General features: G+C 36.3%; 1 protein-coding gene and 9 non-coding genes across 11 annotated transcripts; 1 reads left to right on the forward strand and 9 right to left on the reverse strand.

The window, feature by feature from the left end:
• Positions 1-7361: 7361 nt before the first annotated feature.
• Positions 7362-13309, forward strand: LOC121783832. Of its 2 annotated transcripts, none has more exons than XM_042182007.1 (7): positions 7362-7666; positions 8728-8775; positions 9111-9396; positions 9480-9684; positions 9805-10731; positions 10838-11726; positions 11842-13309. In XM_042182007.1, exons 3-7 carry the CDS (start codon positions 9241-9243, stop codon positions 13001-13003), a joined length of 3339 nt encoding a protein of 1112 aa, XP_042037941.1. In that variant the 5' UTR covers positions 7362-7666; positions 8728-8775; positions 9111-9240; the 3' UTR covers positions 13004-13309. The 2 variants fall into 2 exon arrangements, with proteins under 2 accessions (XP_042037941.1, XP_042037942.1); XM_042182008.1 differs by having other exon boundaries at positions 10853-11726.
• A 526-nt stretch (positions 13310-13835) lies between these two features.
• LOC121785642 lies at positions 13836-13996 on the reverse strand. The gene has a single exon (XR_006047026.1). It is a non-coding gene; the product is annotated as a U1 spliceosomal RNA (small nuclear RNA).
• A 1079-nt stretch (positions 13997-15075) lies between these two features.
• Positions 15076-15236, reverse strand: LOC121785597. The gene has a single exon (XR_006046985.1). It is a non-coding gene; the product is annotated as a U1 spliceosomal RNA (small nuclear RNA).
• Positions 15237-16318: 1082 nt separating this feature from the next.
• Positions 16319-16479, reverse strand: LOC121785607. The gene has a single exon (XR_006046995.1). It is a non-coding gene; the product is annotated as a U1 spliceosomal RNA (small nuclear RNA).
• A 1077-nt stretch (positions 16480-17556) lies between these two features.
• On the reverse strand, positions 17557-17717 carry LOC121785599. The gene has a single exon (XR_006046987.1). It is a non-coding gene; the product is annotated as a U1 spliceosomal RNA (small nuclear RNA).
• A 1083-nt stretch (positions 17718-18800) lies between these two features.
• On the reverse strand, positions 18801-18961 carry LOC121785600. The gene has a single exon (XR_006046988.1). It is a non-coding gene; the product is annotated as a U1 spliceosomal RNA (small nuclear RNA).
• Positions 18962-20045: 1084 nt separating this feature from the next.
• LOC121785590 lies at positions 20046-20206 on the reverse strand. The gene has a single exon (XR_006046979.1). It is a non-coding gene; the product is annotated as a U1 spliceosomal RNA (small nuclear RNA).
• A 1082-nt stretch (positions 20207-21288) lies between these two features.
• LOC121785619 lies at positions 21289-21449 on the reverse strand. The gene has a single exon (XR_006047004.1). It is a non-coding gene; the product is annotated as a U1 spliceosomal RNA (small nuclear RNA).
• A 1078-nt stretch (positions 21450-22527) lies between these two features.
• Positions 22528-22688, reverse strand: LOC121785601. The gene has a single exon (XR_006046989.1). It is a non-coding gene; the product is annotated as a U1 spliceosomal RNA (small nuclear RNA).
• Positions 22689-23770: 1082 nt separating this feature from the next.
• On the reverse strand, positions 23771-23931 carry LOC121785602. The gene has a single exon (XR_006046990.1). It is a non-coding gene; the product is annotated as a U1 spliceosomal RNA (small nuclear RNA).
• Between the last annotated feature and the right edge of the window lie 710 nt (positions 23932-24641).

A 24641-nucleotide genomic window follows, 5' to 3' on the forward strand; every position in this document is an offset into this window, starting at 1 on the left:
ACATATTGGTGTGATAAAATTAAAGAAATGAAATGTGAATCTAACATCAAAGTCAAACTAGCAGTTTGCAATATTTTCTTCATTGCTTGACCTACTTTGATTGCTTGCATAATTTTAAAATGTCTTGGTTTGATCCAAATTAGAGTACATACTAATATTAATAGGAATTAAAAAAGAGTTGCAAATTTCAAATTTAATATCGACTCAATGCCAGATCATCGCCCATATGATGTGGTCGGGAGAAGTTCGAATATTGTTTTTCATATTTTGCAAATTTAATCTCTTTGAAATTTTGAATATAACTCAAAACACTTAACTTATTAATTGGTGAGAAAACATTAGAACATTCCCAACGCTCCACACTTACAGAATTCATGTGCTTTGGAGTACTAACTACAACTCGCGAACAATAGAAAGAACTTTATTTATTATTCATGGATTTCACATATTTTTCTAATTTATTATTATTTTTAACTATGTAGTCTAAATAAATTAAATATCGAATAAAAATTACTAATTTTATTAAAATAACTAAAAAATACATATAAATGAATTAAAGTGGGAAAAATTGAGGTGTTTATAAATGAAAAATTAGAATAAAAAGGGGGAAGTTTCACACAGTGTAGAGGCTGTTGGGCGATAATTTTTTTTTATCTTATTTTAGGTTTAGTGAAAAATTAGTGTCATGTGACGCCCGTGAATGTGCAAAGCAGAATGATGCTTAAGCTTTCTCAAGCATGCGACAATGTGTTTCCCGTTGTGCTTCAGCGTTTGGGCACGCCGATTCCTGCTTACTATACATGGTAGTACACATGCTCTTGCCAACTAAGTTTCGATTTGTCATATTCTCTTATTATGCCTACGTTAGTGCTATGTGAATGGTAGCTATGACGATGTAGCACTGTCGCACATAAAATTTTCTCATCTTTAAAAAAAATTATGGTTGAAAATAAAATTTTAGGAGTACCATCTCTAACCATAAACCAAAAATGAGTTTTGGTGTAGCAATTTCTCCTGCCACACATCAAATCCAAACATATTTTTAGGTGTTTCTATGAAACAACACCAAATATGGTGCTATTGCAAAATATTTGTGAGACATATACTAAAAAATACTAATATAAATGGTCGAAGTAAAACTATTTTCTGGTGTGACATATATTCAAAATTGAGTTTGAATCCGTGCAAATGGTTGGATATGGTTAGTATTTAGCCATAATTTGTTTCTTATTTCACATGCCAAGAATTTGATAAGCTCAGTGGACTAAGTAAGATATATTCGTGTCGTTAAATCCTTACTTATTTCTTTTTTTTCTTATTTATTTATTTATTTATTTATTTATTTATTTATTTATTTATTTATTTATTTATTTATACTTAGGATAGGCGAGTATATTTCGACCCTGGACCTTGCTCCATGTAAGCTACACCCTTTAAATGTTCATTTACAGACTACTACATTCTTTAAATATTTTGTCTTCAGTTTGTAAAATCTAAAATATTGGAGCAGATGAATGAAACCCTAATGTATGTAGACATGATTAGAAGAAATTGTATGATATGAACTTGTTTATTTCAGTGGATAAGGGTTAATGCTAAAAAAGTGTATATAATTTTGTCCATTGCGTTCTCTTATTGGTAGATAATCATTACATGAGGACGTCTATTTTGAGTGATATATAATCAATAGATAAAAACAACGAAAATGAATTTACCATTTATATTTATAAAATGATTAATTTTGAAGTTTTTATACTTTTTACTCTTCGAATAATCAATTTGGTGTTTTATCTATCTATTTTATCCCTCAAAATATAATTTTAAGTAAATGGTTTAGTTTCGAGCCATTATATGAATAAATAAATAATTTTAAGTAATTAGTTTAGTTTCGAGCCATTATATGAATGATATGTGAGTATCATCTAAAGAAAAAAAAGTAAGATTTCTCAATTATCAATTCATTATATATATATATATCCTTTTAGTTTCTTACTCTTTTATAAATAGGCCCACAATCAACTCATATTTTATTAAGTATAAAAGTGATGTATAATACTAGTAAAATTTACATTCTATCAATTTTTTCAACTCATAGGACTATTTCTTAACATTCTGTTCACAAGAGATAAAGTTTTATTGCTGAACGAAAATTACTTCTTATGTCCTCTTAAATTATGTCCTACTTAAAGTGACTGATTTTTCTTTTTAAAATATCCTATTTAAAATGATATATTTTCTAAAATAATTATTTTTATTATTATTCTATTAGTATTTCTTTCATTTAACTCGTAAATAATGCTAGTAGTCTTACAAAATTTTGTGGCAAAAAGAAAAATGTTTTGCTTTAATGATTGGATGACAAAAAAGAAGATAGATGACAATTAAAATTTAATTTCTGATATTTGACTTTTTTTGTGGGGTCCAATTGATATAACTTTGGGATTAGGTGCGCTTCAATTCGTTGATATAAAGATTATAAAGCAAACGCGTATATAAAGAAAAAGAATCATTATCACAACAAAAGCATTATTCTATAAAAATAATAAAAATCATAACAAATAAATTTGATTCATAGGATAATTTGCATAACAATGGTATAATCTAGCCACAAAAAAGTCCTTACTTAAAAGGAAAAAAAAAGATATTGGACTGTAATATCACAAACTTTGGTCAAGATTTAATATTTTTTATTAATTTTAAAATTTATCCAAAATATCATAAATTTTACATTTTATTTTCCATAACACGCCAATCACTATATCTGACTAATATATGTGCATTTTATCTCACTTGGCAGTTGGCACTACTAAATCAACGTTGCTTTCTACATGCCTTTTATCCTACTTGCCAAGAATTTAAAAATTAGTTTAAAATATCATAAATATTTCACGTTGTCCACGTAAATTAAGTTTTCACTGAAAATATCTTATTTTAAGTTGGGTTGGGAAATAACAAACAAAACATGAAGTTTATGATATTGTATACTACCAATTTTAAACTCACTAAAAAATACTCTCTTTGTCCATTATTATTGACACATTTATATTGCGCATTCTTCCTCTTACTTTACTCTCTTTCCACTTTAACAATATATTAGTATAATTTTCAAAAAAAATGTGAAAAAATGTGTCTAACCCTAATGGAATGGAGGGAGTATCATAGTTTGCTAATTTAGTTAAAATTTATGATTTTATTGATCAATATTTTAAAAATAATTAGCAGTATTTGGTTATAGGAAGATCATCTGGAAATCAGGGCCACACATTGTTAATCTGGATCTTCACCATTTTCATATCAGGCCACCACATATCATCTTATCTCAATTCTATTATCAAATCCAATTTTGACCATATTCCAAACCACGGACAACATATTTCAAGATGAGGCTAGATAAGGCATTTTATAATTTTCTTGATAAATTTATTTTGAATTAAATATAAATTTAATTTAATTTATGAAAAATAATAAATTGTTAAATTATTACTCCTATAACTTATTGATATTAATCTTAAATCAAACAGGATGCAAAGAGATGTAAATTAATTAGTCATAAGTCGTAACATGAAAGCTTAGCTGGAACAAATTATAAATTTTCGAATTTAATTAGTTAAAGTGTAACGTTTAAAACATATAATTGTATCATAAAATTATTAAATATCATTAGAAAATTTATTTTAGGATTGAGAATCGGAGATCGAGCATCTATATATTGCATAAGGGCTCGTTTGTTTTCCATGATGGTCTAACATATGTTACAATATTGTAAACTCCAATATCATGTTTAGGGTTGGAGTTAGTAATCACATACATTTGTTTGTTTGTACAGACACATATCCCACGTTTGTAAACACTCTGTTTGGTATGAGGTAGCCAAACTGTAGATACACACATGAATTCACGAATTTATCCTCATTAATTTTTCATAATTCCTAGATTGTCCTCATTCCCCATTATTAACATATTTGTGTAATCTGAAATAGTCCATCATGTTGAACCTCACCTAATCCATAGGTTAATTCAAGCTCCCCATTATGAACAAATTCTCTGACAACAAACTGAAACGAGAAAATACCAAACTGACTTCAATCCCGTCAATTTAAAATAAAGCAGCAAATCAATTCAATTAGGTGAAAAATACAAATAATCACCCCCCATACACATATCAAAACCTGCAATCGTCCATAAGGAACAAATTGTGAAGGCGATGGGTGCTCAACGGGGAAAAATTCCATACCTTATTTACAAAATCACAGGCGTGCACGAATAGCAATATAAAACATTACCTCTTCTGTGTGAGTTATGAAAAACATTACTTTCTTAATCGCATCTTGGTCAGACATGGGTCGTCGGCGTTCGATTTTGCCGGTTCAATTGGATCCAACCTTCAAACAACGACAAAGGCGATAAGATCTTTAATTGGATTCAACCTTCTCAATTTATGAGTTAAATCCAACAAACAAGTATGCCCACCAAGATTTTCGAATTGGAGTGTCAAAAATCTCACCGCCGGTCTGATTTACGGTTTGGGGAATCTGGAGGTGGATGGAGAATTGAAGGTCGTTTGTCGGTAGTGGATGGAGATGGAGTAAATGAAAGGGTATTAAAGTCATTAGTTGTTGGAAGTCCAATTCATTAAATTGTTGATGTTGGACAATCGGAGCTTTGGGTGGAGTTAGAGTTATCTATATTTTGGCAATAAGAATCGCCAACAGTGTCGGGTTTTGGTTTACAAAACCGGGGTGCATGGAATGCTAACATGGCAAACAAACATCGAAACTAGGGTAGATAAGGAGGGCTATCTACGACTAACATATAAAACAAACGTGCCCTAAAGATAAACAAATATTATCGAGTTATAATGTTCTTTGATGTATTTCATGGATATACATAATAGCCAATTAGCATATATTTTTTTTCTAAAATGATTCATAGTTTCACATGTTACCTTTGCTTAAAAATGAAATTACTAGTTTTGACAGGTGCTCATTTTATGACAGATTGTTGGTATGAAATCATGGATTGAGTGCTAATTAAAAACTAACCAGTTCATTGATACTACATCATACTGTATTAATCATAACAACACATTAATAATGTGGATTTATAAAAAAATTACGTCGTTCGTATAATTTACAAAAGTTTCATTTTTTTCAATACCACTCAACAACCTTTAATATTTTGCACAATCTAATTAATGGAATAACAACATATTTTAAAGTGGCAAAGTCATGTTTGAGGAATATTTTGTTTATTAAAATTTTCCTCATAAATAATGTGTCAAGTTTCAATCGAGTACATATTTAGTGCTTTTTGTTCATAGTTGTTATGAGGCAAATATCAAGATTCAAGTAACACAATTTTAGAACTTAAACCCCAATTATTTGTGTACTAACTACGAGAGACCCAGGACGATGCAAATTTTTGGTAAGCTATACAGTTAATAGGCTCTATTTATTTATTTATTCTTCTTATTATTTTTTGGTTTTACGTGACACAATCAACCGATAAATAAAACGACCCCATTTTATAGTGTTATGAAAACGACGGCACTTACATGGATTAAGTATACATCTTGTAGCAAATTTATCAATGTTTGATCTTAGCATGTTAATAAATTGGCATAATACGATATTACTATTATTTACTTTGCGAAACAAGAGAATAAAACTTGATAAAGATTGCATATCAACAATAAAATACAAAATCATTTATTTGTGCCACAGTTGGTGAGTATAAAAATACATAATATTTACAAATCAACAACTGAAAATACATCTTTGGACGCTAATTATATCAAAATTTTAAGAAGGTCAATGATCTAGTTTCTCCATTTCATATATTCCCACACATATGTAAAGAACTAATTTCCATTTATTCATAAAAATAGTTTTATTTGTAAATGATTTTAATGCACAAATACAAGAATAAAGAGAAGAAATAAATAAAACAGGTAAGAGAAAAAAATCGGCAAGAAAGTTTCAATAAGAAAATATAACTAGTTTTAGTGGATATACCACAACAAAAAATATGACTATTTTTGTGGAATTATTTAAGAAATGAAGTACTATATGTAATTAGATCATTACTGCATCCTTGAGCTTTGAGCCTAATAATGTTAATTGATATTTAATTTGGTATTTTATTAATATTTTTGGACACTTTTGGTTTGAAATTATCTTCTCCAGTTTCACCTTTGAATGATCTTCGGACAACAGTTGAGATCTTTGTATTTTAGCTTACAATTTATAGCATTGATGTGAAGGATTTGCCTTTTTAGTATCCGACGCTAACCGACATATCGAACGCTATACTTTAATCCTCTGATCTTTATAACGCCAATTAATGAATATTTGCTTTAGGTTTTACACGCGTCATCTAAATTGAGCAATGATATTCGATAACAATCATTGCTTTCATGAGACTTTCGGCTCCTTCAATATTGGACTTGTGTTCTAATCAGCTTTACACGCGTCGTCTAGATTGAAGACTGACATTCGACAATAGTAATAACTTTCATGACACTTTCGGCTCCTTCAATATTGGAGTTATCTTCTAATCGGGTTTACTTGCATCATCTAAATTGAACACTGACATTCAGCAAGAGTAACTACTTTCATGACACTTTCGGCTCCTTCAGTATTGGAGCTCTCTTCTAATCGGTTTTACACGCGTCGTCTAAATTGAACACTGACATTCAGCAAGAGTAATTTCTTTCATGACACTTTCGGCTCCTTCAATATTGGAGTTCTCTTCTTGTCGTTGAGCTTTTAGTTCGAGCTTTTCCGTTATGATTTGGTAAAAATTTATACCAAATTTGCCCTCGAAACATTTAATCGTAGCACGTTCTTAATTTATCATAATACACTATCTATTATTTATTTTGTGAAACACTATTAGAGAAATAAAATTTGTCAAGGATTACAAATCAAAACAAAATCAATTATTTTGTGCTATTTTTTTAGAGTATAAAATTAGATAAAGATTACAAATCTACAACACAAAATAGACCTTATAGACGATAATTATCTTAAAATTTTAAGAAGGTCGATGATCTAGTTTAATCCTGTTTTATAGAATCTCACCCATTAGTAAGAACTAAATCAAAATAATAAAAACATGAAATTATTATTTAGAAAATAAGGGTTAGGTGTAACGTAATTAGCGAGATGTAAAGAAATGATTAACGCCGTTAATCAGAATATTGACCGTAATTACCCGACAACGCGGACGTCGTTAGCGAACAAGACTAGGGCATCGAAGGGCATTCCTGTCAATTGAAGAGGTGGAGGGGTAAAGTGGTCATAATGGAAAGCATAAATTGGTGGTCAGTGCGATGCAATTAATCCTCCAATGCTCTTTCATCATCTACGCATTTCTTCTCTCTCCTCTTCTCGGAAAGGCGAAGAAATATTCCAGAAGCCAAGAGATATCATCCGACGGCTTCTCGGCGGTTGAAGATCTGAAAGACCTCGCTCGCCGGTTCAATTGACGCTGCGGCGGCGGCGCATTCGGTTGTGTGAATAAGACTTGGAGCGGAGGGGGATTTTTGCCAGGATTTCTGGTGGAGTTATACGTGTGCGCCAGTTTTTGTGAGATTTCACCATCGGAGGGAGGTTAATCGGTTGAAAGGTGGAGATTTAGGTGTTTTTGGACCGTTGATATACAGGTATAGCGAAACCCTAAGTTTTTTGATAATCTGCGTGATTTGTGTCTTGGTTGTTTTTCTCTTGTTGTCTTCACCGGCGTGTGGCGAGTAATCTGCTTCTCGGTAGCAAGATCTGTGGTCTCCGACACACTCTCTAGCGTTTTCTCATTTGGATTTGAGTTGTTCAAGATCTGAATCTGTTTGTTTCTTCGGCAAAGTCTTCGTTCGGCTGAGCAAATGAAGTTGCCACTTAATGAGATTTCGATTGAAGGATTTGCGATGGACATGTTGAATTCAAGGATGGATTTCCACATGTTCTCTTGCTTTTTCCCGTTAATTGCTTGTCGCTTCCTGGTCTAATGCATAATGTACACCTGGAAATTTGGCCCAGATCGGGATGTGGCTGAAGGAAATCATTTTTAAACTAACCACGGAGGAGTTGTTGTCTGATTTGCTCGGCGTTCTGTTGTCGCAAGATTTTTTTGCAAAAAAACTCTCCGGTTGAAGATTGATGTATGCTGGAGATTTCTTCAAATTTCAGAAAACTTGCTACAGACACTTGGAACTTTTTCCTTGTTTTTTCTTGCGTGTCATACCCCTTAGATCTAGATCATAACAAATGCTGCCATCCTTCTGCTAAGTCTTACTTTAAGATGGATTAATTCTTTAATCCGTTCCTTTTATACTGGGCACTGCATATGATTTGAAGACTCTCTGATGATAATTTCGGATTAGATCTTGTGTTCGTTATCTATGTTCACCTGAAGGTTGCAAGCTATCAATTTAATGGACGAGAGGCCATTCAAACCCTTTCTATTGTCATGATTTAATGGTTCACCTAAGCATCTAGACATTCTACTTTTGATCTGCCATGTAAATAAGCAAAAAAGAACCGAGAGCTATATATCAGGAATTTTATGTCGAACTAAAATATACTACAAGAATGATGTGCTTATTTGTATGAGAGCTATATATGTTTTACAGTGTCACCTTTTGCTAGGTGAAATTAATGAATCTTAATCACTGTACTTGTGCATTGCTTCTTGGCCGTGTGCCTGATGCAATTTTCTGCTTTGTTGCAGTCAGCTCGTTTTGTGAAGGTTCAAATAGATTACTGTTCATGACCTATGGTAAGATCTATGTTTCAATCATCAAATGATTAATCGACAGGGTTGCTATTGGTATTCACATTTATAATACAATGCTTCAGTTATACCAAGCTGTTTTATGTTTTTAATTGTTAAAAAATTATCCTAAAAATGTGGTGTTGTTGACAACTTATGAATCTATCCTAGTGAGTTAAAGGAGAGGGTACAGTTTGTTTCATGGAATATAAATTTTGTGTTGACTGACAGATAATTTTTTTTCGAAAACACAGAATTGTACCTTAATTTCTATCCTCGTATGCATTTTTAATCAAGAACTTTATATTCACTTTTTCCTGAATTTACTGCTTGTCTGGCAGAATTGTTCTACCAGTTGATCCGGGACTGTGCAAGTTTGTTGAATCAGAAAAGCAGGGAGTGAATTTGGTGGATTCATCGTGTATGGGATAGAGCCTACATCTGCAAAATATTGCTAAGTGCGGGTAAGTTATGAACTCCACCAATCCAGAATTAAGTTGGAAACCAGTGACGAAAGGGCGACGCACTCAGAAGTCAGTTGCCAGAAGCTTGAATAGTGTTGTAAAAGCAGGAAATTCTATAAGCCCCAAAAGAGTTGGAGATTTCTCAGGGTCTGATTCTGACAAGGTAATATTGTAAAAGCTGGTTACTATAGCTATATTTTTTGTGTTATTCTTCAAGACCTGAGCATACTTTTGTTACTATTGCAGTTCGGCGAAGTGATTATTGGACAGGCAACCTCGGGAAAATCAGAAAATGTTCCTCTCAAGAAAAGAAGGCATTTACTTCAATCGCCATCACCTCATCCCTGGACATCCTCTCTACACAATCAAGATTCTGCTCCCAAGAGAACACGCTCTTGTTCACCACTTTTGGAAGATCACGTGCAACTTCAGTATCCTAACTGTTCCTCAGGTCAGATGCTCTCTAACTTGCATTAAGAGGAATTTGTGAATCTGCTAATATATATCGGTTATGGCTTTGGTGATGTGTCTCTATGTTTACTAAAGCAGATGGTAGTAATTGATTGTGCAGGGGATTTCTCGGGAATTGAACTTCTTGCAGCCGCTGCTAGCATGGATGCTGACATCGATGATGCAGATAAAAAGGATATTGTTCCAGATGACACTACAATCCAAAAGAACTCTGATGCATCAAGTTCTGCCACTCAGTCTGAACAAGGTTTAAAAAATAACAAGCCATCTTTGAGTAACATTGATGTCCTTGGAGCTAATGTTGAGTCCCAAGACGACAATTCTGCTGCTGCTTCTCGTAGTGTGCTAACTGGCTGCCTAGAGGATGACACCATGCCAAAGGTAAGCCGAGAGCATTGGGATTTGAATACCCCAATGGATGCTTGGGGCGAACCATGTGATGATTCAATTGCTGGGGGCACTGTAAAGGATGTCAATGAAGGCATGCATGAGGAAGAGAGTGAGAACCATTTTGCAGATCAGTTACTAGCTAAGCCGACTGGCACTCCAGTTCAGACATCAAGTCTAAAAGTAGTAGAAGATAAGTCAACAGCAGTTTCAGAAGATGGAATTTGCAGTGTGCCTCCTCTCGAACAAAATTTGCATGAACCACCAAATGTGATCTGTCCTCATATTGCCATAGATACTTCCCAACAATCTTGTGAAGAGGATCCTAATTATAGAAACTCATTTCAGGCTTCTAATTGTGCATCTGAAATGAAAACATTGAACCAAGTTACAAGCTCGGATGTCATTGTCGGCAGTTCTCCTTTCAGTATGCTAGTGTCTGAAGATAAAAACAATGCTACTATGTTACGGGATGAAGATTCTTCTTGTAACATCAGTGAATGTGAGAGAAGTGCAGCTCTAGATGGAAGTCATGCTGGGACTGATGAAGTCAATACTCATGACACAACCACTTCTGAATCTGCGATTGTTGTCCAGCCTAAAGATATAGAAGTTTTCAAGAGGAATTCTGAATTACCTGGTATTATTACAATCTAAATTAGTTATCTACTCTTTGATATGCTATTTATTAAGTCATTTAGGTATGGTAACCTCTTAATTCCAATGTGTTAATCTTTTTCCTGCAGGCACCTTTGCTACAGATGCTCAACCTATTGCAAGTACTGATTCAAATAAACAAATTGATGGGTCCCTTCTTTCGAGTTCTACAATAGCTGATTGCAAGCAGTACTCAGAAGTAGCTGAACATGTTATTGAGCATGACGAGGATAGTAATCTTCCTAAATCACAATCGAAGAGAGCTGTGGAAGAGGATACTAGCAAGAGTTGTAGTGCTGGAACAAGAAGTAAAGGACCCACTACTGTTGAAACTGTTGGACTTGTGCTTGAAGGCCAACACAATTCCGATGTTTTTGGGGGCAACCATGTTGACGTGGTTGATGGAGATGACTCGACTGGTTTCAAGGAAGGGTCTGATTCTCCATATGAGGATGGGGAGCTGAGGGGTTCTTGTTTGTACTCATGGGAGGAAAATGAGAAGGAAAATGAGTCTGTTGACTATGAATCTGATGGCAGAAATGGAGCTGGTTCTGATACTGCTGACTACTACCATGGGTCTGAGATAGTTGAAGGTGGTTCTGAGGGTTCCCATGGAACTCGGAGAAATTTGTCCCTGAAATTATCTCCTGAAGATAAAAGTAAGAGTGGACCAGTTAATCATTCCTTGAATGGCCATATTGCTAAAAATGAGTCTGACAATATTGAGATAGTTGGAAAGGGATCAAATGCTGGGTCTGGTTCTACAGTTGAACAGTGCGTGGAAATGACAATGGAGTCAAATGATGGCATGCGAAGATTACAGTTGCTTGATCACAAAGATGCTGTAAATGTTAGGGTGACTCGCATTGAAGAATATGCATCAAAGTCTGCCAGGGGAAAGCTTCAATCCCGGATTGAAGGACGGTCATCTGCAGATGGTACTGATGTGAAGGATGCTTTCTTTATACAGCAATCCAGGTATCAAGCTCTCTTGATTAATTTTTTTCCAATCTTCTGTTATTCCATACTCGTATGGGGCAGTCTATTTTGAAATTTTGATTCCTCTCTTTAACTCTCTTATGTTGTGATTTAGATCACGTCGTCTTGCTGATGCATATCCTCGGCCGGAAAGGGATGCAAGTCCTGATAGATATCTGGGTCGATATAGATCTGCTGTTCCTGGTGATAGAGATGGAGTTCATCAATGGGCATCATGGGGTTCGAGAAGGCGCTATACCACAAATTATCAGGGAGGTGAGGGTCGTAACCACACCAGGCCAAGAAGTAAAACTGGTGAATCTGCAAACAAGATTGATCGGGTGGACTACCATGATTCAAGGCAGACTAATTATTTATCAAAAGGCTTGCATAAGCCATTCATGAGGAGATCACCAGTGGAGAGGGATGAATATTTTGGAGTAGGTAGAAGAATACCAATGACACGGGTAGGGGGCAACTTCAGAGGCAGGGGACGTTATTCGATGCGTCCAAGTAGAGATTTTGTTGAAGAGTTTGAGCCTCTGCCCGAGGATGCAGGTCCACCTGTTCGCATGCCACGCAATTTCTCAAGAAGAGAACACAGTTTTTCTCCATGTTCTGGTAGACAGACGCACATGCCTGTCACCCGGAGGAGATCTCGTTCAAGATCTAGAACGCGTTCACCCAGGGCATGGCATCCGCAAAGAGAACGGACTTTGGGCGCTAGAAGACTCAGCAGGTCTCCTGATTTTCGCTCTGAGGCTAGGATGGAGAGAATGAGGATGCATTTCCCGAAGTCTACGTTTCCAACTGATTATGGAGAGGATTACATATCCCCGTCAAGAGGTCGTTTCTCTCCTCAAAGGAACTCCCGATGGGTTGAGGAGCGTAATTTTGCAGATTCTAACAATTTAAGGAGGAGAAGATCACCTGTTAGTGTATTCAGGCGTACTCAAAGGTTTGATGATGTGGGGTCTTCGGGGAGAATGAAGTCGGAGGAGTACTTCAGACCTATGATGCGACCGGGGAGGTTCTCTTTCATGGGGAATGGCGGTCGGGAATACAAATTAGATTCAAACTATAATGATAGAAGGCGTGATGATAGTGGGGAGACGAGCCACCGAGGTGTGCACCCGGATGATGTGAGGCGGTTTCGGCAGAATGCAGTTGGTGGTGATTTCGAGGCGAAGAAGTTGAATAACGAGGAGGCGCCTCAGAGCCAGCAGCAGCAGCAGCAGGGTGAGAGGGAGGATAAGAAGGCAGCATTGAATATCTGACTTGACATATTTTGTCCGAGGTAGAGAGTTTAGATTATGTGCATTGCATCATCAGCGAAGAAGAGAAATGAGGTTTCCTCTTGATGGCTGTTGTTAGGTAGTAGTTCCATACCAGTTTCAAGAAGCTAGTCTTTATTTTGATGGCTGATTATTTTTATTGTTTTTATATTTTGGGAATGGCCCCGTTTGATTTTAGAACGCAGCCCCCTTTTGTTTGATTTTCCATTGTACATCCTTTGGAAGAAAAAAAGATGTCTGCAATTTTCCTTTCTTTTTTGCATTTTAATAAAAACTGCGGTTTCGTAATGTTGTGTTGTTTTTACAGTTGGGTTTTTTGACACCATGATTGATGGTTTCTTGAAACTGTAATGATGATATAAAAAAAAGTGGTGAATAATCGATGGTTGCAGTCTATATTCATGCTAAAATCGAATTGGTTAACAAGGCTAATACTAATACTGTTAGAGTCTAAGACCCTAGTAACTGGTGCCCTCTGAATCACTTGGTTCAACCAGATGAGAAACTTCAATAAAGGAGTAGATTCAGCATCGCGACTTGTTGATCGCAGCAACAAGAACTCGATGGCGTGTTTGAGAGGAAAATTAACGGAGCTCCTTCACTTTTCATGACAATGCTGAGCAGGTTACAGTGAGTGGGATGACATTGCTGCTCTTCACATAAATATTGAAATGATCATCTTTTTTATAATACCATTTGAATGATTACTATCTTGAATTGATGTACAATCAAGACATACCTATTAAGGAAACAAACTCTAGATCAGAGAGTTGTTTGGAAGAACCAAACAAACTAAAATTTGATACTTAATTGGGCAGGGGCCGCGCGAACGCAGGCCCCCTCTGTCACAAATTATGACGTAGGCTCGACCACTTGGGCCGACCTTAGGCGGACACCCCTCCGTAGTGCAATGGAGGTCAAAAGCCTAGGCCATGGGCCTTATGGATCACCCATTGACCCCGTCCAGGTAAGTATGGATCAACATGTCCCTTGGTTTCCTTTTATATGCAATTCCTTCCAAATCTAATTACTACTCTTCATTATGGGATCACAAATTCATCAAATATTAAGTTATATATATCCCCACTCACCAACATCATCCAATCCAGAATCCAAGTATTTACAAGTGAAAGAGCTGTATGTTTCTTTGTCTAACCTTAGAAACAAGGTGGACGCACGTAGGGTCCTTCAATAGACACTTGAAGGCTATCTCCAGTGGATGAAAGCTTTGATAGAGCTCCTGAGACAAACTTCCTTCACTTCTCATGACAATGCTGAGCTGGTCTCTGTATCCATATTCTTGTTTTAGGTTATACTGTGAGTGGATGCCAATGGCAATGTAGTTTAGACATGATCTTCACATTACGGTTGATGGAGTATGATTCTTCCCTCAATTAATGCACAGAAATATTGAAAAAGATTCCTATTGAATGATCAGTGTTCGCCACACAATCTATAGCGCTTACATGGATTTATACGAGCAGAGGCGATCCCCATATCTTTTGTTGGGATCCCAATAATCTTAGAAACTGATCAACCAAGAAAACTACTTTGTTCAGAAAATTATTGAATGACTATATCTCCCTTTGTTCTGGAGATCCTTACCCCCCCCCCTCCTATCTTCATTTCACCTATTTATGGGATAAAAGATATCATGAACAACCAAGTCAAGTTGTAAATTAACACATAGCCTCATTTTTTGGAATAATAGTACTTAATTTTAATATTCTCTGTTGTTATTAAAATTCTTTCTTGTGGTGAACTTACCCCAATCTGACGTGATGCAAACATGTTTAGGTTGTCAGTTGTTTGCTTGCCCTATACATTTTGAGATCATGAACAAACCTATACCTTTTAGATGTTATCTAGTTTATAATCGCATTAACTACAAATATTATTTTCAGCAGCAAAACATACACATCTATTGACATGATAGATGTAATAATACTAAGTGGGGAACTATTCCATATTAAAAAAGCCCATTTTTCATTTGATTTCCATTCCTTCATCTCGTAATATAAAATCAAAGAAATTAATTTTTGAAGATGAATTGGGCAGGGGCCGCGCGAACGCAGGCCCCCTCTGTCACAAATTATGACGTAGGCTCGACCACTTGGGCCGACCTTAGGCGGACACCCCTCCGTAGTGCAATGGAGGTCAAAAGCCTAGGCCATGGGCCTTATGGATCACCCATTGACCCCGTCCAGGTAAGTATGGATCAACATGTCCCTTGGTTTCCTTTTATATGCAATTCCTTCCAAATCTAATTACTACTCTTCATTATGGGATCACAAATTCATCAAATATTAAGTTATATATATATATATCCCCACTCACCAACATCATCCAATCCAGAATCCAAGTATTTACAAGTGAAAGAGCTGTATGTTTCTTCGTCTAACCTTAGAAACAAGGTGGACGCACGTAGGGTCCTTCAATAGACACTTGAAGGCTATCTCCAGTGGATGAAAGCTTTGATAGAGCTCCTGAGACAAACTTCCTTCACTTCTCATGACAATGCTGAGCTGGTCTCTGTATCCATATTCTTGTTTTAGGTTATACTGTGAGTGTATGCCAATGGCAATGTAGTTTAGACATGATCTTCACATTACGGTTGATGGAGTATGATTCTTCCCTCAATTAATGCACAGAAATATTGAAAAAGATTCCTATTGAATGATCAGTGTTCGCCACACAATCTATAGCGCTTACATGGATTTATACGAGCAGAGGCGATCCCCATATCTTTTGTTGGGATCCCAATAATCTTAGAAACTGATCAACCAAGAAAACTACTTTGTTCAGAAAATTATTGAATGACTATATCTCCCTTTGTTCTGGAGATCCTTACCCCCCCTCCTATCTTCATTTCACCTATTTATGGGATAAAAGATATCATGAACAACCAAGTCAAGTTGTAAATTAACACATAGCCTCATTTTTTGGAATAATAGTACTTAATTTTAATATTCTCTGTTGTTATTAAAATTTTTTCTTGTGGTGAACTTACCCCAATCTGACGTGATGCAAACATGTTTAGGTTGTCAGTTGTTTGCTTGCCCTATACATTTTGAGATCATGAACAAACCTATACCTTTTAGATGTTATCTAGTTTATAATCGCATTAACTACAAATATTATTTTCAGCAGCAAAACATACACATCTATTGACATGATAGATGTAATAATACTAAGTGGGGAACTATTCCATATTAAAAAAGCCCATTTTTCATTTGATTTCCATTCCTTCATCTCGTAATATAAAATCAAAGAAATTAATTTTTGAAGATGAATTGGGCAGGGGCCGCGCGAACGCAGGCCCCCTCTATCACAAATTATGACGTAGGCTCGACCACTTGGGCCGACCTTAGGCGGACACCCCTCCGTAGTGCAATGGAGGTCAAAAGCCTAGGCCATGGGCCTTATGGATCACCCATTGACCCCGTCCAGGTAAGTATGGATCAACATGTCCCTTGGTTTCCTTTTATATGCAATTCATTCCAAATCTAATTACTACTCTTCATTATGGGATCACAAATTCATCAAATATTAAGTTATATATATCCCCACTCACCAACATCATCCAATCCAGAATCCAAGTATTTACAAGTGAAAGAGCTGTATGTTTCTTCGTCTAACCTTAGAAACAAGGTGGACGCACGTAGGGTCCTTCAATAGACACTTGAAGGCTATCTCCAGTGGATGAAAGCTTTGATAGAGCTCCTGAGACAAACTTCCTTCACTTCTCATGACAATGCTGAGCTGGTCTCTGTATCCATATTCTTGTTTTAGGTTATACTGTGAGTGTATGCTAATGGCAATGTAGTTTAGACATGATCTTCACATTACGGTTGATGGAGTATGATTCTTCCCTCAATTAATGCACAGAAATATTGAAAAAGATTCCTATTGAATGATCAGTGTTTGCCACACAATCTATAGCGCTTACATGGATTTATACGAGCAGAGGCGATCCCCATATCTTTTGTTGGGATCCCAATAATCTTAGAAACTGATCAACCAAGAAAACTACTTTGTTCAGAAAATTATTGAATGACTATATCTCCCTTTGTTCTGGAGATCCTTACCCCCCCCTCCTATCTTCATTTCACCTATTTATGGGATAAGAGATATCATGAACAACCAAGTCAAGTTGTAAATTAACACATAGCCTCATTTTTTGGAATAATAGTACTTAATTTTAATATTCTTTGTTGTTATTAAAATTCTTTCTTGTGGTGAACTTACCCCAATCTGACGTGATGCAAACATGTTTAGGTTGTCAGTTGTTTGCTTGCCCTATACATTTTGAGATCATGAACAAAGCTATACCTTTTAGATGTTATCTAGTTTATAATCGCATTAACTACAAATATTATTTTCAGCAGCAAAACATACACATCTATTGACATGATAGATGTAATAATACTAAGTGGGGAACTATTCCATATTAAAAAAGCCCATTTTTCATTTGATTTCCATTCCTTCATCTCGTAATATAAAATCAAAGAAATTAATTTTTGAAGATGAATTGGGCAGGGGCCGCGCGAACGCAGGCCCCCTCTGTCACAAATTATGACGTAGGCTCGACCACTTGGGCCGACCTTAGGCGGACACCCCTCCGTAGTGCAATGGAGGTCAAAAGCCTAGGCCATGGGCCTTATGGATCACCCATTGACCCCGTCCAGGTAAGTATGGATCAACATGTCCCTTGGTTTCCTTTTATATGCAATTCCTTCCAAATCTAATTACTACTCTTCATTATGGGATCACAAATTCATCAAATATTAAGTTATATATATATATATCCCCACTCACCAACATCATCCAATCCAGAATCCAAGTATTTACAAGTGAAAGAGCTGTATGTTTCTTCGTCTAACCTTAGAAACAAGGTGGACGCACGTAGGGTCCTTCAATAGACACTTGAAGGCTATCTCCAGTGGATGAAAGCTTTGATAGAGCTCCTGAGACAAACTTCCTTCACTTCTCATGACAATGCTGAGCTGGTCTCTGTATCCATATTCTTGTTTTAGGTTATACTGTGAGTGTATGCTAATGGCAATGTAGTTTAGACATGATCTTCACATTACGGTTGATGGAGTATGATTCTTCCCTCAATTAATGCACAGAAATATTGAAAAAGATTCCTATTGAATGATCAGTGTTTGCCACACAATCTATAGCGCTTACATGGATTTATACGAGCAGAGGCGATCCCCATATCTTTTGTTGGGATCCCAATAATCTTAGAAACTGATCAACCAAGAAAACTACTTTGTTCAGAAAATTATTGAATGACTATATCTCCCTTTGTTCTGGAGATCCTTACCCCCCCCTCCTATCTTCATTTCACCTATTTATGGGATAAAAGATATCATGAACAACCAAGTCAAGTTGTAAATTAACACATAGCCTCATTTTTTGGAATAATAGTACTTAATTTTAATATTCTCTGTTGTTATTAAAATTCTTTCTTGTGGTGAACTTACCCCAATCTGACGTGATGCAAACATGTTTAGGTTGTCAGTTGTTTGCTTGCCCTATACATTTTGAGATCATGAACAAAGCTATACCTTTTAGATGTTATCTAGTTTATAATCGCATTAACTACAAATATTATTTTCAGCAGCAAAACATACACATCTATTGACATGATAGATGTAATAATACTAAGTGGGGAACTATTCCATATTAAAAAAGCCCATTTTTCATTTGATTTCCATTCCTTCATCTCGTAATATAAAATCAAAGAAATTAATTTTTGAAGATGAATTGGGCAGGGGCCGCGCGAACGCAGGCCCCCTCTGTCACAAATTATGACGTAGGCTCGACCACTTGGGCCGACCTTAGGCGGACACCCCTCCGTAGTGCAATGGAGGTCAAAAGCCTAGGCCATGGGCCTTATGGATCACCCATTGACCCCGTCCAGGTAAGTATGGATCAACATGTCCCTTGGTTTCCTTTTATATGCAATTCCTTCCAAATCTAATTACTACTCTTCATTATGGGATCACAAATTCATCAAATATTGAGTTATATATATATATATCCCCACTCACCAACATCATCCAATCCAGAATCCAAGTATTTACAAGTGAAAGAGCTGTATGTTTCTTCGTCTAACCTTAGAAACAAGGTGGACGCACGTACGGTCCTTCAATAGACACTTGAAGGCTATCTCCAGTGGATGAAAGCTTTGATAGAGCTCCTGAGACAAACTTCCTTCACTTCTCATGACAATGCTGAGCTGGTCTCTGTATCCATATTCTTGTTTTAGGTTATACTGTGAGTGTATGCCAATGGCAATGTAGTTTAGACATGATCTTCACATTACGGTTGATGGAGTATGATTCTTCCCTCAATTAATGCACAGAAATATTGAAAAAGATTCCTATTGAATGATCAGTGTTCGCCACACAATCTATAGCGCTTACATGGATTTATACGAGCAGAGGCGATCCCCATATATTTTGTTGGGATCCCAATAATCTTAGAAACTGATCAACCAAGAAAACTACTTTGTTCAGAAAATTATTGAATGACTATATCTCCCTTTGTTCTGGAGATCCTTACCCCCCCCTCCTATCTTCATTTCACCTATTTATGGGATAAAAGATATCATGAACAACCAAGTCAAGTTGTAAATTAACACATAGCCTCATTTTTTGGAATAATAGTACTTAATTTTAATATTCTCTGTTGTTATTAAAATTCTTTCTTGTGGTGAACTTACCCAAATCTGACGTGATGCAAACATGTTTAGGTTGTCAATTGTTTGCTTGCCCTATACATTTTGAGATCATGAACAAACCTATACCTTTTAGATGTTATCTATTTTATAATCGCATTAACTACAAATATTATTTTCAGCAGCAAAACATACACATCTATTGACATGATAGATGTAATAATACTAAGTGGGGAACTATTCCATATTAAAAAAGCCCATTTTTCATTTGATTTCCATTCCTTCATCTCGTAATATAAAATCAAAGAAATTAATTTTTGAAGATGAATTGGGCAGGGGCCCGCGCGAACGCAGGCCCCCTCTGTCACAAATTATGACGTAGGCTCGACCACTTGGGCCGACCTTAGGCGGACACCCCTCCGTAGTGCAATGGAGGTCAAAAGCCTAGGCCATGGGCCTTATGGATCACCCATTGACCCCGTCCAGGTAAGTATGGATCAACATGTCCCTTGGTTTCCTTTTATATGCAATTCCTTCCAAATCTAATTACTACTCTTCATTATGGGATCACAAATTCATCAAATATTAAGTTATATATATATATATCCCCACTCACCAACATCATCCAATCCAGAATCCAAGTATTTACAAGTGAAAGAGCTGTATGTTTCTTCGTCTAACCTTAGAAACAAGGTGGACGCACGTAGGGTCCTTCAATAGACACTTGAAGGCTATCTCCAGTGGATGAAAGCTTTGATAGAGCTCCTGAGACAAACTTCCTTCACTTCTCATGACAATGCTGAGCTGGTCTCTGTATCCATATTCTTGTTTTAGGTTATACTGTGAGTGTATGCCAATGGCAATGTAGTTTAGACATGATCTTCACATTACGGTTGATGGAGTATGATTCTTCCCTCAATTAATGCACAGAAATATTGAAAAAGATTCCTATTGAATGATCAGTGTTCGCCACACAATCTATAGCGCTTACATGGATTTATACGAGCAGAGGCGATCCCCATATCTTTTGTTGGGATCCCAATAATCTTAGAAACTGATCAACCAAGAAAACTACTTTGTTCAGAAAATTATTGAATGACTATATCTCCCTTTGTTCTGGAGATCCTTACCCCCCCTCCTATCTTCATTTCACCTATTTATGGGATAAAAGATATCATGAACAACCAAGTCAAGTTGTAAATTAACACATAGCCTCATTTTTTGGAATAATAGTACTTAATTTTAATATTCTCTGTTGTTATTAAAATTTTTTCTTGTGGTGAACTTACCCCAATCTGACGTGATGCAAACATGTTTAGGTTGTCAGTTGTTTGCTTGCCCTATACATTTTGAGATCATGAACAAACCTATACCTTTTAGATGTTATCTAGTTTATAATCGCATTAACTACAAATATTATTTTCAGCAGCAAAACATACACATCTATTGACATGATAGATGTAATAATACTAAGTGGGGAACTATTCCATATTAAAAAAGCCCATTTTTCATTTGATTTCCATTCCTTCATCTCGTAATATAAAATCAAAGAAATTAATTTTTGAAGATGAATTGGGCAGGGGCCGCGCGAACGCAGGCCCCCTCTATCACAAATTATGACGTAGGCTCGACCACTTGGGCCGACCTTAGGCGGACACCCCTCCGTAGTGCAATGGAGGTCAAAAGCCTAGGCCATGGGCCTTATGGATCACCCATTGACCCCGTCCAGGTAAGTATGGATCAACATGTCCCTTGGTTTCCTTTTATATGCAATTCCTTCCAAATCTAATTACTACTCTTCATTATGGGATCACAAATTCATCAAATATTAAGTTATATATATCCCCACTCACCAACATCATCCAATCCAGAATCCAAGTATTTACAAGTGAAAGAGCTGTATGTTTCTTCGTCTAACCTTAGAAACAAGGTGGACGCACGTAGGGTCCTTCAATAGACACTTGAAGGCTATCTCCAGTGGATGAAAGCTTTGATAGAGCTCCTGAGACAAACTTCCTTCACTTCTCATGACAATGCTGAGCTGGTCTCTGTATCCATATTCTTGTTTTAGGTTATACTGTGAGTGTATGCTAATGGCAATGTAGTTTAGACATGATCTTCACATTACGGTTGATGGAGTATGATTCTTCCCTCAATTAATGCACAGAAATATTGAAAAAGATTCCTATTGAATGATCAGTGTTTGCCACACAATCTATAGCGCTTACATGGATTTATACGAGCAGAGGCGATCCCCATATCTTTTGTTGGGATCCCAATAATCTTAGAAACTGATCAACCAAGAAAACTACTTTGTTCAGAAAATTATTGAATGACTATATCTCCCTTTGTTCTGGAGATCCTTACCCCCCCCCTCCTATCTTCATTTCACCTATTTATGGGATAAGAGATATCATGAACAACCAAGTCAAGTTGTAAATTAACACATAGCCTCATTTTTTGGAATAATAGTACTTAATTTTAATATTCTCTGTTGTTATTAAAATTCTTTCTTGTGGTGAACTTACCCCAATCTGACGTGATGCAAACATGTTTAGGTTGTCAGTTGTTTGCTTGCCCTATACATTTTGAGATCATGAACAAAGCTATACCTTTTAGATGTTATCTAGTTTATAATCGCATTAACTACAAATATTATTTTCAGCAGCAAAACATACACATCTATTGACATGATAGATGTAATAATACTAAGTGGGGAACTATTCCATATTAAAAAAGCCCATTTTTCATTTGATTTCCATTCCTTCATCTCGTAATATAAAATCAAAGAAATTAATTTTTGAAGATGAATTGGGCAGGGGCCGCGCGAACGCAGGCCCCCTCTGTCACAAATTATGACGTAGGCTCGACCACTTGGGCCGACCTTAGGCGGACACCCCTCCGTAGTGCAATGGAGGTCAAAAGCCTAGGCCATGGGCCTTATGGATCACCCATTGACCCCGTCCAGGTAAGTATGGATCAACATGTCCCTTGGTTTCCTTTTATATGCAATTCCTTCCAAATCTAATTACTACTCTTCATTATGGGATCACAAATTCATCAAATATTAAGTTATATATATATATATCCCCACTCACCAACATCATCCAATCCAGAATCCAAGTATTTACAAGTGAAAGAGCTGTATGTTTCTTCGTCTAACCTTAGAAACAAGGTGGACGCACGTACGGTCCTTCAATAGACACTTGAAGGCTATCTCCAGTGGATGAAAGCTTTGATAGAGCTCCTGAGACAAACTTCCTTCACTTCTCATGACAATGCTGAGCTGGTCTCTGTATCCATATTCTTGTTTTAGGTTATACTGTGAGTGTATGCCAATGGCAATGTAGTTTAGACATGATCTTCACATTACGGTTGATGGAGTATGATTCTTCCCTCAATTAATGCACAGAAATATTGAAAAAGATTCCTATTGAATGATCAGTGTTCGCCACACAATCTATAGCGCTTACATGGATTTATACGAGCAGAGGCGATCCCCATATATTTTGTTGGGATCCCAATAATCTTAGAAACTGATCAACCAAGAAAACTACTTTGTTCAGAAAATTATTGAATGACTATATCTCCCTTTGTTCTGGAGATCCTTACCCCCCCTCCTATCTTCATTTCACCTATTTATGGGATAAAAGATATCATGAACAACCAAGTCAAGTTGTAAATTAACACATAGCCTCATTTTTTGGAATAATAGTACTTAATTTTAATATTCTCTGTTGTTATTAAAATTCTTTCTTGTGGTGAACTTACCCAAATCTGACGTGATGCAAACATGTTTAGGTTGTCAGTTGTTTGCTTGCCCTATACATTTTGAGATCATGAACAAACCTATACCTTTTAGATGTTATCTATTTTATAATCGCATTAACTACAAATATTATTTTCAGCAGCAAAACATACACATCTATTGACATGATAGATGTAATAATACTAAGTGGGGAACTATTCCATATTAAAAAAGCCCATTTTTCATTTGATTTCCATTCCTTCATCTCGTAATATAAAATCAAAGAAATTAATTTTTGAAGATGAATTGGGCAGGGGCCGCGCGAACGCAGGCCCCCTCTGTCACAAATTATGACGTAGGCTCGACCACTTGGGCCGACCTTAGGCGGACACCCCTCCGTAGTGCAATGGAGGTCAAAAGCCTAGGCCATGGGCCTTATGGATCACCCATTGACCCCGTCCAGGTAAGTATGGATCAACATGTCCCTTGGTTTCCTTTTATATGCAATTCCTTCCAAATCTAATTACTACTCTTCATTATGGGATCACAAATTCATCAAATATTAAGTTATATATATATATATCCCCACTCACCAACATCATCCAATCCAGAATCCAAGTATTTACAAGTGAAAGAGCTGTATGTTTCTTTGTCTAACCTTAGAAACAAGGTGGACGCACGTAGGGTCCTTCAATAGACACTTGAAGGCTATCTCCAGTGGATGAAAGCTTTGATAGAGCTCCTGAGACAAACTTCCTTCACTTCTCATGACAATGCTGAGCTGGTCTCTGTATCCATATTCTTGTTTTAGGTTATACTGTGAGTGTATGCCAATGGCAATGTAGTTTAGACATGATCTTCACATTACGGTTGATGGAGTATGATTCTTCCCTCAATTAATGCACAGAAATATTGAAAAAGATTCCTATTGAATGATCAGTGTTCGCCACACAATCTATAGCGCTTACATGGATTTATACGAGCAGAGGCGATCCCCATATCTTTTGTTGGGATCCCAATAATCTTAGAAACTGATCAACCAAGAAAACTACTTTGTTCAGAAAATTATTGAATGACTATATCTCCCTTTGTTCTGGAGATCCTTACCCCCCCCTCCTATCTTCATTTCACCTATTTATGGGATAAAAGATATCATGAACAACCAAGTCAAGTTGTAAATT

This window comes from Salvia splendens, chromosome 21 (assembly GCF_004379255.2).
Source record: "Salvia splendens isolate huo1 chromosome 21, SspV2, whole genome shotgun sequence".
Classification (NCBI taxonomy): domain Eukaryota; kingdom Viridiplantae; phylum Streptophyta; class Magnoliopsida; order Lamiales; family Lamiaceae; genus Salvia; species Salvia splendens.

Excerpts from the sequence above, each read along its gene's own strand:
- LOC121783832 (XM_042182007.1), top strand. The coding sequence starts at position 9,241 with ATGAACTCCACCAATCCAGAATTAAGTTGGAAACCAGTGACGAAAGGG. Across the intron at positions 10,732-10,837 it reads GAGGAATTCTGAATTACCTG|GCACCTTTGCTACAGATGCT; the intron begins GTATTATTACAA and ends TTTTTCCTGCAG. Across the intron at positions 11,727-11,841 it reads TTCTTTATACAGCAATCCAG|ATCACGTCGTCTTGCTGATG; the intron begins GTATCAAGCTCT and ends GTTGTGATTTAG.